Here is an 18,858-nt window from a genome sequence, read left to right as displayed (position 1 = left end):
GTCACCCAAAGTGTGAAGGCAGGGATGGGGACACTCGCTGACGGAGTTGCCTCCCCCTGAACAATGCTCGAGTGCAGGCTTGCCTCAGAGTGACATTTAAACAAGTAACATTTGCTCCCAAATTAGCCAGAGAAGAATAAACATTTTAAGATCTCTTGGCTGTGCTAAGAGAGAATAAGAGGCGTTGCTTTACATCTGAAGAATTAAATTGTCTTAATTACATCCTCGTGTAAAATAAAGCATTACATACAGAAGAAAAATATTTTTAAGTAGATGGAAAAATCCACTGGGTTAAAGGAATACTACTGTCAAGTTTAATGTGTCCCTGTATTTGTGTGGTGCAAAAACAAGCCTTAATAAAACTGAAGAGTCTAATAGAAACATTTCCATGAATTTAAAAATAACAGCAATGGAAAAAGTCTCATAAAACAAGTAAACCTCTCCCTTCAGTATTTGCAGCTCAAGTATTACAGCATTAATTTTGGGCCTGGGAACGTAAAAGCAGCTATAAATTATGAATTAGGTGCTTTGTCAGGATACCTGACTGGTTAGGAAGGCTTCTTTGGCATGAGACTTCGTACCTGTTCCAAGCTCTTTTCTTTAAAATGCTGTAAATATAGTTATGCATAATCTGACATTGGCCTTATAAAAGAAAAACGTAAAATCCAAAGTTCATGCGGAGAAGTAAGTAGCAGGACCCTGTGAGTGTGCCACCCATCCTACTGATTCACTGCAGGACTGGCTGCATTCAGGCTGGGCTAACTGGGGATGGCTCCCCACGCCACCAGTCTGTGTTCAGACTTGGCCCATGCCGGCTCAGAACAAGACAAGGTCCTTCCATTGATGTCAGTCGCACACGTCAGCTGCATTCCTCCTGTAAGCCATGCTTTCTGTACTTCGTCCCACTCCACATCTCCCTCCAAGTTGCTGCCAGGGACGCCGCTCTGCCCCTCTTCCACGTCACACTGGTGCTCATCTCATGGCAGAACAGGTTCACAGTCCTCACACTCCTTTCTTTGCACCGTGTCTATGTGAATTTGCCAAATGTCTTTGCATACCTCTAGGAGTTTTTCAACAAAAAGTTATGCTGGCATGAAAGCATCACAAACTAGTAAAATAAGTAACACGGCCTACATCGATTTAAACTGTTTATTTCGGACTTGTTGATAGACTTAGACTCTGTAAATAGCTGTGATAGGATATGATTAATTAAGATCCAAATGAGGTATAACAGGATCATGATTTACTGAAGGTGAAAACTGTATGCAGAAGACTACTACCAGATCACTTCAGGACCTGCAGGAATTGCCAGGACATGTTTTCTCTCTTCATGCTTCTGAAAAGCAAGGCAGACAATGTCTCCTGAAAATGTCTTTGTTCTTCCTAATTTCCCATCTTTGGGAAATGGCTTCAAAAATCAGAGTAGAGGAAGAATTAAAAAAGAAAAAAAGGCAATAAAGCTCATTCTTTCTCTAGTAAAGATTTCTGACAAGCCTGTTAAGCTGTTAAATTATATGGAGCAGATCCTGTAGGATGGGAAGTTATTTGGCAATGACTCTGTATAGATGAAATGGTCTACCAGAACTTGCTCATAAATAGACCTGGAAACCCTGCACTCAAACACTGTTCCTCATTTACAGTACAGTAAAGTGTCTATAAAGAATTAACATGTACTTAGCCTTTTGCCATCAGGTCTCTAAGAGCAGCTGGTTGCTTCTGTTGCCTTTGCACACATGCTATAGTACAAAGACTCAGCAGACATCCGTTTGTCTTCCAGTTTTCTAGCTGAGACAAAGATGGGAAACTTAGAAGTCATCTCATTTCTTAGGCACCTTCCCTGCCTATTCTCTGGTCACTTTCCTGCTGCATATCTTCCCAGAGAATTCCCCACCCACACTTACACAGTGTCTGCCTCCTTGTAGAAACCTACACCTATTAAACTATAATGGGAAGAGACCTCACGAGCACACCAGGTTCCTGTTACTCCCTCTTAGGGCCAGTTTAAAAGGTAGAGTAAGGTGGCAGCCATCTACCCGAGCAAGAAATGATACGTGCTAAGACTCTGACCCATGTGAAACGGGTCACCTGTAGTAACTGCTGTATAATCATTGCATTAGTAACAGTGATTATTCTCATTTCTTACTGGGATATCGGGGAATTAGCATGGAACAGCAGTAAAAAAGGTTCTTAGCCCATACTGCAGAAAACAGGTTAAATCAAGTGTTGCCTCCACAGTGAAATGGGAAACCTTGCTGAACTGACTGCAGGGCCTCCTGTGTGCAAGGACTTTAAGTGTCACCCTATATCCCCACTGGAATAGTACAAGAGCAAAGAAAGAGGAAAGAGTGATCCATTTTCTAATGCCTGCTAAACAGAAACCTGGCATGAAAAGAATTACAAGTCACAAGGTGCCACAGAAAACTGAAATGTAGAAACTTAACAAAATCACAGTTCTCAACCCCGGTTTTGCCAGTTTGATGCACCAGATCTTCGACTCGTCTCAGCGATGTACTTAATTTAGCAAAGTACTTGAAAGCTCCCAATGAATGGCAAGGCTTTACTCAAGCATGTACTGCATCACAGAAGGATCCACTTCTTCTGCCATCAGACTGGCTTGCAGACTTTGGATTGTTGCATTTTTCCCAAAGCGCTGTCTCCACAGCACAAATGCAGCTACTATCTGTGACTGAACGTTGTGAGGGTGATTGACTTTACATCGATAGATGTCAGTATGGGACAAACCCAAGCACAGAACAATATGCTCCCATTCGGGTCCCAGTCTCTTCGCAAGCTTGTTCATCTGTCGATCTGTTGGTGAACTCTTCAAAATACATGGGGCAATTTCGACTGCATCTGTAAAAAAAAGGAAAGAAAATGCAAACACACGTCACTAGGCAATGCTGCAAATATTAATGCAGAACCTTGACAAGGAGAGAATAAGCAAAGCTGAGGTGAAATAATTTATTAATTAGAGAAACAGCAAGGACACTCAACCGGAAAAATGAATTACATAATCAAATACAAGATTAATTAGAGGAAAACTAATGCTCAATGGACCTTATTAGAGAGCCTGGAGCTTCTGAATGCCAATAATCCAGATATCAGAATTCTACTCTCAAGCCAGAACTTTCAAAAGTAATTATAGATTTTGGGAGAGTGAACAAGAAAGGTTTTAAAGGAACATGATTCCAGCAGTCAGCACATTCTGAAAATCAGCCTTGCTGTACGAGTATGACAACGACACATATAGGACCAATAACAACTTATCACTTCGGTCCTGTCTCTCTGTTGATACACATCAGAAATAACTGATTCCTTAGTTACCAGAAAGTCTTCAGTCTCCTAGGATGCTGCTTATCCTTTGTTTGCTGTCATATATAGCAAAATCATCTTTGGATGGCCAGCTTTGGGGGCTTTTCTTTTCTTTGAATAAACCCTAACAGTGCTAGGATTAATTACTGCTGAGGAGAGAAATAGGCTCTTCTAGAATACAATTTGTATATTTGAAAGAAGATGTTTAAAATAGACTAGATGAATTACTCCTCTAAAAACGCACATTTCTCTCCGTTGACTATAATAGGAGCACTGAGTATAAGCTCACATGTTGACGTCGATGCTGTAAACGCCCAGTGCTGGTGAAACAGTTCTCTGCCTGTAAATTCAAACCACAGACCAGTTGCTTTGAAAAGGTGTATCTAGAAAAGCAGCATATCTGCAAAACATATTCACTGATACCTTTTGAGATCACAAGCTGTAATGAAGGGTCAATGCAAGCTGCAATTGCTACTCTACTCTTGTCACTGAAGATACTGCGTCAAAACAGAGCAAAAATAACCTCAGGAAAATGCTAATTATAGCCTGCCAATCTGAAACAGCAGCCTCCCTCCAGAAGAGCTGCTTTGCAAAATCTAATTTATAGCTCCAATACCCTGCTCACAGTCTCTGCCACAGCAGAAGAGCAACACTAGAAAGCACTACTCCACTGTCTGAAAAAAAAATAATTGTTGTTGCATAGAATACCCAGAGCCTGTGACCATTCGTACCGTTGAAGGCCAATCACACATGAGTGTTGTATGGAGCTGTTTTGAGTAAAGGCAAAATTGCTTTCTGGAGAGCACCTAGGTGTCATGGTTTTGGCTGTAATAGAGGTATTTTTTTTTCCTAGATGTTCACGTGATGCTGCGTTTGGGATTTTTGATGAAAATAGTGTTGACAACACATGGATGTTTCCACTGCTGTGGAGCAGTGCATGCACAGAGCTAAGGACTTCTCAGCTCCTCGTGCTGCCCTGGCAGCAAGGGGTGGGAAGAGACAGAACCGGGACAGCTGACCCAGACTGATGAAAGGGATGTCCCATACCATACAGCATCATGGACAGCAATAAAAGCCAGGGGAATGAAGGAGGAAGGGGTGGATTTTCAGAGTGATGGCGCTTGTCTTCCCAAGAAACTATTATGCATGATGAATCCTGCTTTCCTGGAAGTGGTTGAACACTGCCTGGTGATGGGAAGCAAGGAATGAGTTACTCGCTTTGCTTCACTTACGTACACGGCTTTTGTTTTACCCAGAAAACTGTCTTTATCTCAAGTCCATGGGTTTCTGCAGTTTTCCCTTTCCAATTCTCCCCCCCATTCCACCTGGGGAGTGTGAGTGAGTGGCTGGGTGGTGCTGAGCTGCCTGCAGGGTTAAACCGCAGCACTAGGGCCTCTCATCTCCTGGCTGCCAAAGGAACTGGGACAGTGGCTGGTTTTTGGGTAGGACACAGGTCACACAGCTTTCTTGCACAGGTCCCAGCTACAATAGCAAAGGCTGAATGTCCAGACCACCTTTCAGCTTCAGCAGCTTCTGACAGAAGGGTTTGTGTCAGGTCAGTGGCTCCAGCCCTCATCACAGAGCTCAAGAACACCCAAGACAGAGCTCACCTCCTCCCAAGAACGCATCTGCAAAGACAAAGGCTCTGTGGCATGCAGGCTGTACATTTTGTTGTCGATGTCAGCAGTGGCAAAGGAGCCTCCGCGGCCTGTCACCCCAGCACAACTCTCCCAAAGAAGGAAGAGCAGCACCACCATTACACACAATGCCAGTTCCATGGGCACATCGAGACCACTGAGTGCGTGTCATGAACACAAAAGTGAACGCACGTATTTGATATTAAGTACGATTTACATTAAAGACAGCAACCCTGCACTGCAGCAAACAGTACTTCTTGCTACTGAACCCACGTACTGTCTCAGATACTAAGCAAGAACTCTGTGCCCAGGAGGAGGACCTGCCAGCCCAAGATTTTTGCTCTCACATTGAGATTTTTACATCTCGTGTTCACTAGCAGAATGATTTTATTGTACTGAAATGTGATCAAGCAGGGAGGCCTAACAACAATATATGTCAGCTTGTCCATCCAGCCTTTGATATCAGGCAGATTTTTTTACTACAACAAGTATCTTGCCTTCAGCCTGTTATCAGCCCTTTAATAAGAATAAGAATAAAACCCATCCAGGAAATCTTTTCATCTTGGGCTAGCATCTGATTCCAATATGGATGCAGGAAATTCTGGGACAGGAGCCAAATGTTAAATTTAATACAAAGGCCTGTTACTTTAGTCCCATTTTATTTTTTGTGATAGCTCTTTTTCAGCTCACTTCTCACTGAGAAAAAACCAAGACAAGTATTACATGACAGGCAACATTATTTAGAGGTATACAGAAATATTTAGTGAGATCATTTAGTTATGACAAATGTAAAATAATGTAAAGGTTTGGATATGATCTACGATTAATAACACTCTTAATTTAATAAACACAAGGGCATTTCAGGTAAAAGGGAAATGCTTTTTCTGTCCGCAGCAACCAAGCTGCTTTGAACACATTGCAAAAACATTAAAGACAGCTTGTTTTGGTTATTTTTACTGCAGACCCCCGCTTACAATCTGCACTGGTCAGAACAGGCTGAACGAGGTAGCAAGATTACAGTATAAGTTCCAATTATGCAGATGCTCTGACTGCATTTGAAATATACATTCAGGAAACTAAGACCTAAATTTGCAAAGATATGAAGCTTTTCTAGCTTTAGGTGGATCCAATATGAAGATGTCTGTGTTTAAGATAGATACAGGCTTGTGAAATTCATACTGCATCGTTGGAAATGGGGAGAAGTGGGACTTATGGAGGGTGACCTGACTTGCACCCAAGGTGCCACTGGGCTGCCTGCTTATTATTTTGCTATAGTGGTGTGAGCTGTATTTCACAGGAGGACCTGGAAGGTGCTGATGGGTATTACAGAAAAGACCATTTGCGGTGTTTCTACCTCCAGAGAGCAGGCTAAGTGAAAGACCACAACAGCTGTGGACATAGTCTGTTCTGTGAAGTGTCATGGCTGCGTGCTGTGGAGATTAAGAGTCCAACTTTCACTGCTCACACCAAAACCACCAAGCCCCTGAGAAATGGCAAGCTGACAGCTCTATGCTGGGGAGCACGTTGACTTGGGGCAGGGCTGCTCTAATGCCAGATTGCTGGAGCAGCACTGGGACCACAAAAATTCCTTTTCTCAGGGCTGAAAGCAGGGAGGATGCTCTCCACCCTGGATTTGGAGTTGGAACTGACCCAGAGAAAGAACTATGGCTCCTCCTGTTCAAAGCTGCAGCACAAAGGGAAGGGCTTCTCCCCTTCTCCACCTGCTCCTTGCCACTGGCTCTAGCTGGTCAAGGAAGATCATTCACCCTCAACCTTAATCCTAACCATCCCAGCTGAAAACAAAAAGAAAACATTGACAACTACCAGCCTGCGTGCTTCTGGACCGTGGCTCAAAGTGGGAGACATAGCCACACTAGTGAGTGTGGACAGGAAACAGATCTAGATATAAATAGAAATTATCACAGACAGGGACCAAACAAAACAGAGCAACCCAGATACCAAAAATATGTTTGGGGCAAAAGCATCCGGGTCCCACTTTGGCATTCAGTTTTCTTTGAGACATTCCCAGTTTCAAGCACAAAACTCCAGGATGCTGTAGCAATCAGGGAGATGGAAAAAGAAACTCACCCCAGCTCAGCCCCCTTGGTGGAAGTGAGAGGATGTAACGCAAAGTCCAGCAAAGTGAGCTTTGAATAAGGGAGCAAACAAGCTTGGTTCCAGCATGGGACACAGCAGTAATAAGCACTGAGGTGTTTTTGGGTGATCTGCAAAGTGCCCAGCTGATTCCTCAGAACCTAAAGTGCTTTTGTCTGAACGACTCTTTTCTGTGTAAATATGACTTCTCTATGTGTGACCAAAAGCATCTGTTAAGAGTTTCAAAGATCCTTCTCCCTCATGCAGTCAATTCATTTTACTGGTTTTTGCTATCTGTTGTGTAAGAAGTACTTTGATAGAAATGATGTGCCTGAATCCAAAATGCTGAAAAAGTCCCAATCAGCTGCCACCTAATCCTGGAGGACAACTCCATGGGCAGTTAAGGACAGAGTTAGGGATAACTGGGCCCACCTGTTATCTATAACTGCTGGTTATAGCTGCCCCTTGGGAAAGGATGTTCTGGGAACTGGTCTCTGCTTCCAGCACTGCCTCTGTGTTTTATCTGTTAAAATGGCCAAGTGCACTCACTGGATAAGAAAGCAGAAGCAGTCCTGGAAGAGACTGGAATCCAGGTCTCTCTGAGCTGCACATCCCAGTGCTGAGCAGCATGATAAAGCTCTACTTTGTTCTCTTTCTCTTGATTAATAATTCCGGTAAAAAATAGAAAATTTTCCCTGTGAAGGGTTAAGAACACTTCCCAGCCTCCAGAACAGAGGCTGGTGGAGAAAGAGAAAACTCCTGGGAAGAAAGGTATGCTTAGACACAATAAAATCAAATGCAAGATCCTTGGCTGAAAGTACTAGGCAAACACTCTTATTTTTGTATTATCACCTCACAAACAGGCAGGTGATTCTGGGCTTCAAATCTTGCACAGCTGGGAATGAGACTGCAGAAAGGAATAATTTCTTAGGCAGGCTTCTGGCCTCCACATCTCCTGTTGGTAGGCGCACAGTCCTTCAGTGATCTGAATCAACTGCCTAGCCCTTTTTATTCTCTTTACACGCTTACCAGATCCTACTCATAATATCTAAAGAGTTCAAAGCAAGCATTTCAGAGTCCTCTTTAATCGTCTTTTCTGGCATCTGGAGTACACTTCTTCCCCGAGAAGTGTTAAAGCTGGAGCAAGCAGTCCCACAAGCACAAGCCGAAAAAAAGCCTTGCTTCCCCAGGTGTGAGTCCCATAGCTGATTGACTCCTGCTTCAGCCAGTCCTCATAGGACCTCTCTGGAGGCTTACTGATGAAATCACCCTTCTCTACCGCTGCAAGTAGGCAGGTTTCTTCAAACTGGCCAACAGGTTCAGAAGGTACTAAGGGTAGACAAGTATACATACCAGCCCTCAGAAGAGAACAGCACAGCTTTGGTTAATAGGAAACTAAGTTACAGAAGATGGGCACTCCCAGTGACAAGGGCACCACAGAACACCAAAGCTCACGTGCCAGCAGCCAGACACATGTGGAGCACTTCAGCTAAGGGCTGGGCTGGATAGGGCCCTGGGCAGCCTGATTTAGTGACAGCCGTGCCCGTGGCAGCAATATGGAACTAACTGAGGTCCCTTCCAAATCAACCCATTCTGTGGTTCTATGATTCTATGAAAACATACATAAGAAAGAACAAGTGGCAGTCGCTGCTTCCCTCCAGCCCCCTCCAAACGCAGTGCACTTGTTCAACTAGTCAGAACAGCCGACCCAGGACTGAGCAGGTCTGGTCATGGTTGCCAGACTGTGTGCTGTGTGTTTTGGCAGGTGCCTTATGTTCCAGGAATCATTTAATGACTAAGTGTCATAATAGCAAAAAAACCTGCGTGTAATCATGTCGATTTGCTTTAAAGTGTAATCCCCTTGGGCCGAGCATAACAGCAGAACTGGATCGTGAAGCAGAACAACACTTGGAGGATCAGGCTGGGACAAGCTTTCAAGAGCTTTGAGGAGGGGCTGCAGAACCTGAATGGAAGGTGAGAGTGTAAGGCTGCTGCTAACAGAGGGATCTGAGATGTTGGAGAGCAGCAGCCCTCCATGAGCTATCAGAGACCTTGGGTGACAGGGAAAGAGGAAATTATGAGTCCTGAGGGCTCCTAGCAAGTAACGTACTTCACAAAATCCAAGACCAGATGATGAAAGTGGTCATGGTGGGAAGGATGGAATAAAGAGGGTAACTGCTGGGTAACCACGGGGAGCGGGTTGGCTCAATTTGTAGAAAAGGGGATGGGAGGTGATAGTGGGCCTCCTTTTGTGGGGCTGCTCTTCTGCTTTCTTGTTCAGTTCTTCTCTTTCATCCCTGTCCTAACAGGCAGAATGCAAGGCATATGCCTGCCCTCTTCTTACAGCCATATCCTAATTCATGAGCATTAAGCCAGCCTCTGGCAATGAAGGACGGGAGTGCTGAATGGAATGTATCATGCTAGATTTATTTGGTGGGCTTGCATGGAGAATGAAGCACTTATTCTGTCCTGTGCGAATTAAAAATGTTGAGGAAGCACTTTAAGATTATTTCGTTGCTGTGAACTGTAGAAGGCCTGATTCAAGACCCATTCAAACATAACAAAGCAGCTCAAAACACTGATGAGTAAAAAAAAAAAGTACAAGCAAACTACCCAGAAACCAACTTGTACTGAATAATTTGGGTGCTGATTTTTTCTTTTTGCTGTTGCAGATTATACATCAAACTGATTCAAAGGCTGGGAAGGGAACACAGTAAAATGCAACAGCTTCAAATAATCATGCTCCGTGGAATATGGAAAAATATTTATCTTCTATATATCACCATATAGGTATTTTTTGTATAAATCTGTAAATATGGATCATGCCGTCCATCCAGAAGAGACTCTTCAAACCACTGTGGTCTGCTTCCTGATGTCGGTGAGTTTCAAAAACTGTTGGACCGGGGAATGAGAAAAATGGAACCATACCTTGCAGTACCTGAACATGGAAATCTGACCCCATTACAGATATTTCTGTATATAAAATTAATACACCCAGATTAAAATAATCTACAGAGGAAGACTAAAATGGAAGATCAGCAGAGAAGATGTACTGACTTCTGCTTTTAGCACATGCCCAGCTGTTTGTCTGTCATGGTGGGAGAGTGTGGTCGTTGTTCCATCTGCCAATGCCTGCTGCCTCCTCTGTAGCTTTCTGCTCATTATTGAGAGTCTCACCTACCTCTTTCAACCCATTTCACTGTATCAGGGGACATCATTTAATGATGACTGGCAAAAATGCGCTGATCTCCACTTGGAAACTCCCCCTTCTTCCATAGAGTTGTATCAACACAGGAAAACCCTGGTGATGACAACCCTGCAGCTTTGCAGGAAGAATAGGCCCAGTTACCTTCCTAAGAATGCCTGGATAAATCCAGAATAAATGCTATCTTCTCTAATGTAATCAAAATGAAACCTTTTTCATTTAAATACTCTGACTAAACTACAGAATGGAGTCTGTACTATAAGCACATACAAGGGCAGAAAGCACTGACTATGCTACAGCAAAACAAATTTGACAGAGAATTTTATGTTCACCTGAGTATATGCTATAGGTAGGCTTCACAGATGCAGACTTTTAAAGTTTCTGCAAGAGGGTATTTTCTGATCTTATGAATACATGCAGTCATTAATATACAGAATGTGTATGATTAAAACCAACCTCAGCAATTAGAGATCGTAAAACACGCTTACCCTTAAGTGTACTTCTATTACGGTAATTTACGTTTCCACTTCTCATAATTAAATTATCAGACATTAATCAAAATGAAAGTAAATACACGTTACAAAGATTGGCTGCGTTCTTCCACATCATGCTGGTTTCTAAAACGCGCCGCGTAACAGAAAGGTCTCTGTTGTTTTTTAAACAAATATGAACCCAAAACTCTGACAGTCAATGTGTAGACAAAAATGCAGCCACGATTCTGTGATAATCCCAGCCACAGCGACTTTAAATAGTCTCCCTCAAGTAAGATCCTACCCACCCCTGGCACCAAATTCAACTCCTTCCCACTGAGATTGTGCGTTTCTACAGTAATACAAAGGTACATATATCTTCATTCACTGGTGACCTCTTCATCTGCAAGCTCTGTAAAGCGTCGTGCTTTGTGACATTAAATAAACTTGTGATATTAGAGTAGGAAAAAAAGGTGGCATAAAATTTTGTAAATCTACAGGCAATTCCAGAATGCAGATGTTTCTATTACGGCTCAGTACCAGCAGCTAATTCATGTTTTCTTTATCACTCACTAACGGATGCACAGTAGCTGTGGATGTGGTAGCAGACTAGGAAAACCTGAAACATAAACATTCATGACAAAAGGTTTCAATTGTTTTCTCACTATTCAGTTCCAGTAGCTGCATGGTTTTCCAGGATTTATTATTTGTAATGTGTCTAACATGTTTGTACCTCCACGGATTTCTGCAGACTGTTAGCCTTCAGTATTAGTCCTGTTTAATCCACGTTAAACAGATTGACAGGGAAGTCCCTAAATAAATCCATGCTTTCACCCTCTTCAGGCTGCAGGAAGCAATCCCTGCGTTTGAGGAGCTGAAGCTAATCTGTTTTTCACTTTTCAATTGCTTTCTATCAGGAAGAGCAGGGATGAAGTTCCAGCAGTTAATACCCCCGATTTTGTTCTGTTTCATGTGAAAATTAAATAATTACAACCCTACCCAGTAATTCTCTGCTGTTGCACACTGAGAAATCACGTAATTGACTGTATAAATTAAATGACATATATCGATGTGTAAGAGGAAAAGAATTCCTGTGCAAAGAAAGCACAAACACAAAAGGTTATAACGCCTGCTCCCTTTTCAAGCAGGATCACCTAAGCATTACAGACAGGACTGGACTGAATTATACTGTGTTTCATGATTTTTCAGTTTTAGCATTATATCTTACTGCTCTAGCACCTAAAGTGGAAATAACATTTGCTTGATATGGATTTACATTTATTTATTATATGCATTTACATAGAACATTGTTGTACATAAATAAGCCACACACACAGTAGTGAAGCCACAGCATCCTTGCAGTGATACTTCAGCTAAACATTAGGGAAAATATCTTCTCTGAAAGAGTGGTGCTGCAGTGGCACAGGCTGCCCAGGGCAGGGCTGAGTCACCATGCCTGGAGGTGTTCCAGAACTGTGCGGATGGGGCACTGAGGGACGCGGTCAGTGGGCACGGTGGGGATGGGCTGATGGTTGGATGAGATGTTCATAAAAGTCTTTTCCAGCCTTAATGACTCTATGATTCAATGACTCTTGATTCTATGATTCTATGACTCGATGAATTGCATTAACAAGTTCAGCATGCAGCACTAAGGAAAGAAGAAACAAACATCCCGTTAATGGGAAGATTCTGAGGAACACCTGAGCTTGGAAGAACTGCATAAATACAAATAGTCAGCATTCAGATCTTGGCCAAAGATTTTTCCAAATATGCCTTGGAAAGTTTCATGGAAAGAACAGGTAAGGCCATGCTTTTGGAAGCCAAGTACAACTATGTGCTAGTACAAAGCTATCTGATAGCCTGCCAGAGCAGAGACAAGAGTCCCTGGTTTATATGCCATCAGTCACACCAAGAGTCAACTCTAGAAATAATGCTGAAAATCAAATTCTAAAGTATGTCTGCGAATTTCTGTTTAATTTTGAATGCTCGGCAGTTCTGAGTGAATTCAATGGACTTTGATAATACTCACAACACATTCAACCATTAATTATGGGTCTGAACCATGTAGAGCCATCATTTCTCTCAATCAAGTCTCTTCTGTGCACTATCACAAATAGCAATTAACAATCAGCGGCTGGTTGTACAAAGTCATGATGATCATAAGGCACATTTGTATCTGCAGCAGACTTCTCATGGAAACCAATGTTTATCCAGGTGGGCAGGGCAGCACTGACAGAAGAACTCACCACTCTAAGTGCAAAACAAAGACAGCTGGAGCAATTAATGATTATTTTGTCAGTTATGTGACAAACTCACCATACAATTTTTGTCGAGGGATTGGCACATAACTTCTTTTGACAGAAACTACCTGAATGCTGACTGCAAATGTCTTTGAAGGAGCTGAGGCACGCATTAATTCTGTTGCTCCTCTGTGTGTAAGAGCCATAGGAGGACCCACAGGATGTTTATCTACCGATAACCACAACGAGTGAGTAAATTTTTTACCAGCAACTTTCCTTCACAGGAATATTTCTAAAGGCTGAGGCATTTCAAAGATAAAAACACACACTTGGACTTTGCTATAGATGTTTCTCTCATGCAACAACAAAGCTAGCGCTGCCAACACGAAGGACTGTTCTGTTATATAACACAACCAGTCACACATTTTTCCCTTACAGAACCTAAACAAAACAGGACAACTAGCCGTTATACTTAACCCTGATAAAACTGCTCATTCCACTTAGAGATTTCTCATCAAGCTGGCTATTCTTTTTGCCTTGGCTTGAGTAATCAGAAATATCAGAATCAAAGATCTGTGCAACAGATGGAACTCCGTTTAGAAGAATGCCTTTGGCTCATGAAGATCTTTGCCTGGCAGGTGTCAAACCAAAATTAATACTGCACATATTATGCTTTACTGAGTTTCAGATTTTAGCAAAGTGAGACTGCGTTCCTTCCTGACCACATATATTAATAGAACAAGCTGTGCAGAGCAAGCTAAAACAGTGCTATCATTATGCTGAATTCTCCACTGCTTGGCACTTCACTTAATCATTTACACCCATGCAAAGCAAGTAATCAAAACGCTACCAATGGGTCAGCTGAGCGTCTTTCTATAAACATTTTGCACAGGTGTGAAAGACTTCACCAACTGCCATAAGCAAGATGGACTTCGACCTTTCTGCTTCTTTTTTGCTCCTTTTCTTGCAACAGAACCTTTTTCCCTAAAGGCTTATGAACTTTCGTAGAGTTTTTGACATTTTAAAATCCCCAGGAAAACCAGTTCCTGGTACTAAAACGCACTGCTCAGCTGTGGCCGGGTGCTCCATAGGTACCGGTGTTCCCAAAATAATGGGGCTCAGCACCACAGCCTGCTCAGGTGCCAAGTCACATAAAGATCTGGGAGAAATGAATCTGGAATCTCGTGACTTATTTGACACAGCTGGACTGAAAGCATTTCCAGCTGACTGATAGGACAGTAATTTTAAAGGGTCACAGTCAGAGGACTTTCATTTATCTCTACGGCAAATGGGAGATCACATCTGCGGGTGTACACATTTGTGTGTGTATATATAGGTATATGAACATTTCCAACTTTTTATTAAAAAAAAAGAAAGAAAAAAAAAGATGAAAGTCTGAGGTATCTGCAAGTCAAATTCATCCCTTTTTTGATTTAATTTCCGCAATTCACTTTAGAGAACTGGCAAGCCTCCCTTTGAGAAATAGAAGTAGGAGTGCAGGTATAGCCTGCTGCACAAACCACTCTGCACTACAAGTTCTTGCCTTTCTTTCCCCCCTGCCTCAGTGCTGATCTCACACCCGGCAGGATGTGCTTGCTGGCACACGTTGTACCTGCCCTGGGATGCAGCACTCCGACCAACTGCGCTCATCGAGGGTCCCAGGACAGTACTGAAAGTAATGAGGTGACTCACAGCTGTAGCCATGCTCTTTCTCTCTTAGGAACAGTATTTTGCCAAAGCAACTGAAGCATATTCAAAATCAAACAGGCTATAAGCAAACACTCGTATTACTTAAGATATTTATATAAGATTTATGCCAGTATTAGTGGGATAATTCATATAGCAAACCTAAACATCCAAAAAAATCTTGTGCTTAAGCAATTAACTTTCACGTCTCGTGCATGCAGAGCAATGTTCTCCCTCACAGTTTCATAGTCTACTAGCTGTCAGATTTTGATTCAGAATCAAAATTTCAGTCATTTTGGCTGTTATGCATAGCAAATCAGAAATAAAAATGTCTTAACATCAGAAATGAAAAGGCTGGAAGATCAGACAGACCATAGAAGATTTATTTTACTTGGTTTGGGAATTTGACGCAGCTCTGCTAATCTTAGTGAGACTGAAACAAAACCAAAAGGCGAAACAAGAAACTAAACAACTCTGTTCTGTCACAGAGATGCAGAAATACAAACTATGCTTGTATCCCTGGGGGAGCCAAATCTGAAGCCATGCTAGGAACAAGCGAGAAGAGTTTCTTACTTGCTCAGCAGCTGAAAACAGCTGACATCACATCTACCTCCTAGAGGTAAAAATGGAAAAGCAATCTTAAAACATGGAAATAAAAATTTTTCTTAAGCAAACATCTCTCTAGTTAAACAAACTCATGAAGATATCAGGATTTTTTATAATGCTGTCAATTTTCATGCCAGAACAGTAAACCTGAACATTTTTCTCTCCCTCTCTTCTTCAGATCTAAGTGCTAGGTGTTGGTTGACTTTAATAAACAAAATACGTGATGCAATGACCTTTCTAACTGACTGTGGAGTCAGACAAGGAGAAGTAGTTTGAACCTCACACACTCCACACTCAGTTGTGCCTATGGGCTCCTCCCAGCTGCAGTGAGAACAACCAAACGTTTCTGAAATGCAAGGCTGACAAGTTCTGAGAAACTGTCTTCAGGTTTTGATTTGAGGAATATGACACACCACATCAACATGCGCAAACTGAACTTTGCTGCGGAACAAACCACACCAACAGAGCCCTGCTACCTAACCTGACCTTCCATTTGCACTTCAGTGTGTATCAATATGTTAATAACAAGCGCAGGGGGGTCATGTGCAAAGTTTACAGGTTCAAGTGCAGGAAACAGATGAAAATCTGGCTTTCATGCTTTGGTTTTCCTTCGTTTTGTAGATCACAGCTTTTTGAGGTGATTATAAAGCCTAGGAGTTCTGTCCTGAAGATGCAGGACTAAATTATTTAAACATCTCCATTCAGTTTTTTATGTTGAAAATGAGGCCTTCTTGTCTACTTGAAAGAGGTCAAGAAGAACATAAAAGTATTTCTGACTCAGGCTTTTCAAGACCTATTATTTAGTGGTATTTATACCGTATTTACATTGTTTGAGCACTTTAGGCATGTCATGAGAAGGTCTTGCTGTGCACATTTTACAGCCTAAAGATTTATGAAGGTACTCACTTCCAAAACTGTTGAGTGAGTTTGGATACTCAAGCTGAAAACTGCAAAGAGCCTGAGTGTTTTCAGGAAGTTCTGTACAGACGGATTGCGAAACCGCAGACAAGAGCTTCAGGATGAGCATGAGAAACCAAAGCCAGGTCCAAAGCATTTGACTCAACAGACCTCTCTCTTCTGTAAACCAAGCAAGGAAAGCACAAGCCATTTTTAATACCATTCTTTGTGTCATGCAATTGTTTCCACATGCAACTGGAGAAACTCAGTCAATAAACGATGCCTCCATCTGTACGTGCCATGGGAGCGTGCTGTCTGTAGGGAACAGAAGTGTCTTTGGAGCTATTGAATTGAATGCAGCAATCTCAAGCAACGTATCAAATTGTTTCAGATACACAACTGTAAAAAAAAATGTAGCCCTGTCACCCCACAAGCTGCTATTCCAAAGACAGTTTCATTAAGAAACACAGCTTGAGAATATCTATCAGAAAAGATCAGAGCTACGTGCAGGGACAGCAGGAGGCAGCTGAAGCAATCTGCAGCACAGCCCTGGTGCTCATCCGTCTCTGACCCCAAGAAAAAGTCTAATTAATGCATGAATATACCTATGAGTCTAAAAGAGAAGACCTTGAAAAGACAAAACTCTGCCTGAAAGAGATGGTCAGAACTTCTCTGCTTTTATGCAAGAATCTGCAGCTCTGTTTGTCCCAATCTGATACACTTGGTTAGACTGACAGCACAGTTTTGACTTTTATTTGAAGTTCACATTTTTTCTATGGGAATCACTAGATGTGACACGCTTGTCCTGTTGCACAGAAAAGCAAGTCTGTTTCCACTTTTTATTCCTCTGAAGCATTAATTGTGCAACATTTGATTTAGAAACATATTTGAAGATGTTTTAGATATTAGCTCATTTGTACACCATCCCAGGCTTTCCAGGAACTCTAAACCAACAGCCTTCTAGTCTTATATCTGAACTACTGTATTTTGTGGCTTCCACACTGTACTGTCTGGAAACTCCCAGTGAGACTGGCCTCATTGTCTTTAATGAAGGAAGGACAGACAGACAGTTGGCAATCCCAGCTCCTGAAAAAGGCTCTGCGTGTCTCCATTTATGTATGCAGAGACTGCCGTCAGAGAGTTCAAACAGCTCCAAAGAGCTGGGCCGAAACAGGCCAAACAGGAAAAGCATCCAAAGGGATCACAGATGAGGAGCAATCCTGCTCATCCATGCTGGATTTCCTGCTCGTGAAAGGTGCCTATATTTAGATGCTGATGGAGATCCGTTATGTCTCCGCGGTTTTAATCAGAGAGGTTAATTTACGAGGTGCTAGAAATGCAAACCAAAAATTGTCCCAAGCCATCGTAAGTACAGAACTGAAGTGCTGGAATGGTCACTCCCTGCTGCTCAGCCTTTGCAGCTCACTGGGGCTGAGTGGAGGTCGCTGATGTGGCTCACTCAGAGCACTGACACCCCGGTGGTTGGCCTACAGCAACTGTGGGCCTTTGGTGCCTTCTCTGTGAATGCAGGTGTCGTCATGACCATTTCTCAAAGGAACTGATGCTTTCACAAGCAAGTACCTCAAGCCCATGGCTGATCCTCTGCCACAGCTGTCTGTCACATATCCCACACCAGCCAACATGCAGTCCTGTGTCCAGATGGGTGGAAGCAGCTGTGCCAAAGGTGTGTTGCAAGCTTTTCTGTAATAAAAATCCCCTCCTACTTCTAGAAAATGCATTTTTTTCTTCTTTTTTCTTCCTCCTTTAATGCTTTCTTTCCTCCTCCCACTTTTTCTAGTGGGAAGGAAAGTGACAGGGAGAATAATGATTTCCTCAGCTTCTGTTGGAAAAAAAAAAAAAAAACAAAAAAAAACACAGAAAAATTTTCCACCAAGACAGATTTTTGTTCCTGATTTTTCTTTTCTTCCTTTTTTTTTTTTTTTTTTTTTTTTTTTAGCGAAGTTCAGAATCCTGTTTTTATTAAAAATTTCCTACAGGAGTGTCCAGCTAATACAGGCAGTTGGGGTGGAAGGCAGCGCAGAGCCGGTAACTATTGACCTTGTTTTGTTTATCACAAAGCCCAGCTTTACGGGTAGCAAGAGGTCAGCTTGAATTTTTCTCTTCAGCTGTGTCTTTAAGAAATGCTTGTTGGGGTTTTGGAGGAAGAAATCACACCCCACAGCCCAGCGTAGAAGCGCAGTGTGTGATGCTTTCCTTCTGCCAGTTGGCTCCACACGCCCCAGAGTAATCCCCACTATTTCCGCATGGTAGGGGTGGAGGGAGGGAGCACCCTGAGCTACGAGACAGCCTTCCCATGTACGGAACGACAGAGAGAGGGGTGACCAGTGAAGAGCAAGACAAACTCCCCAAGGTCACAGACTTCAACATGGTTTTGACATGCAGAGGCTCGAGGGAGTTTGGATGGTGAGGAACAAGCGTACGTACACACTGCACGCTGTGTTTGTACTGAGGAGTCAACCTTGTTCAAGGCTTTGTCTTAGCAGATGGCAAATGTGATGGCTGCTGGGTTAACATTTTTCTGCCAAACTAGCCCCAGGCTGTTTTCAAAAATAAAGAATGTTTCTCTCTTTACCAAAGCAAAAATGACTGTCTCTCCAATTCTTTCCGTCACACTATTATTTTATATGTTTCAGGAGTAAGTATCTAGCCAGACGACATAATTACCATTACACAATTTTTAATTAACTACC

General features: G+C 42.5%; 1 protein-coding gene across 2 annotated transcripts in view; it reads right to left on the bottom strand.

Annotated features, from left to right (window-relative positions):
• Nucleotides 1–1,135: 1,135 nt before the first annotated feature.
• The window catches only part of CRADD (CASP2 and RIPK1 domain containing adaptor with death domain), a 74,232-nt gene continuing 56,509 nt past the window's right edge, over nt 1,136–18,858 (bottom strand). For both annotated transcript variants that reach the window (XM_048933467.1, XM_048933468.1), the window contains exon 3: nt 1,136–2,853. In XM_048933467.1, the coding sequence (XP_048789424.1) occupies nt 2,558–2,853 (296 nt within the window). In that variant the 3' untranslated portion in view covers nt 1,136–2,557. The remainder of the gene's footprint in view (nt 2,854–18,858) is intronic.

This window comes from Lagopus muta, chromosome 1 (assembly GCF_023343835.1).
Source record: "Lagopus muta isolate bLagMut1 chromosome 1, bLagMut1 primary, whole genome shotgun sequence".
NCBI lineage: Eukaryota > Metazoa > Chordata > Aves > Galliformes > Phasianidae > Lagopus > Lagopus muta.
This window is presented reverse-complemented; position numbering and strand designations above follow the sequence as displayed.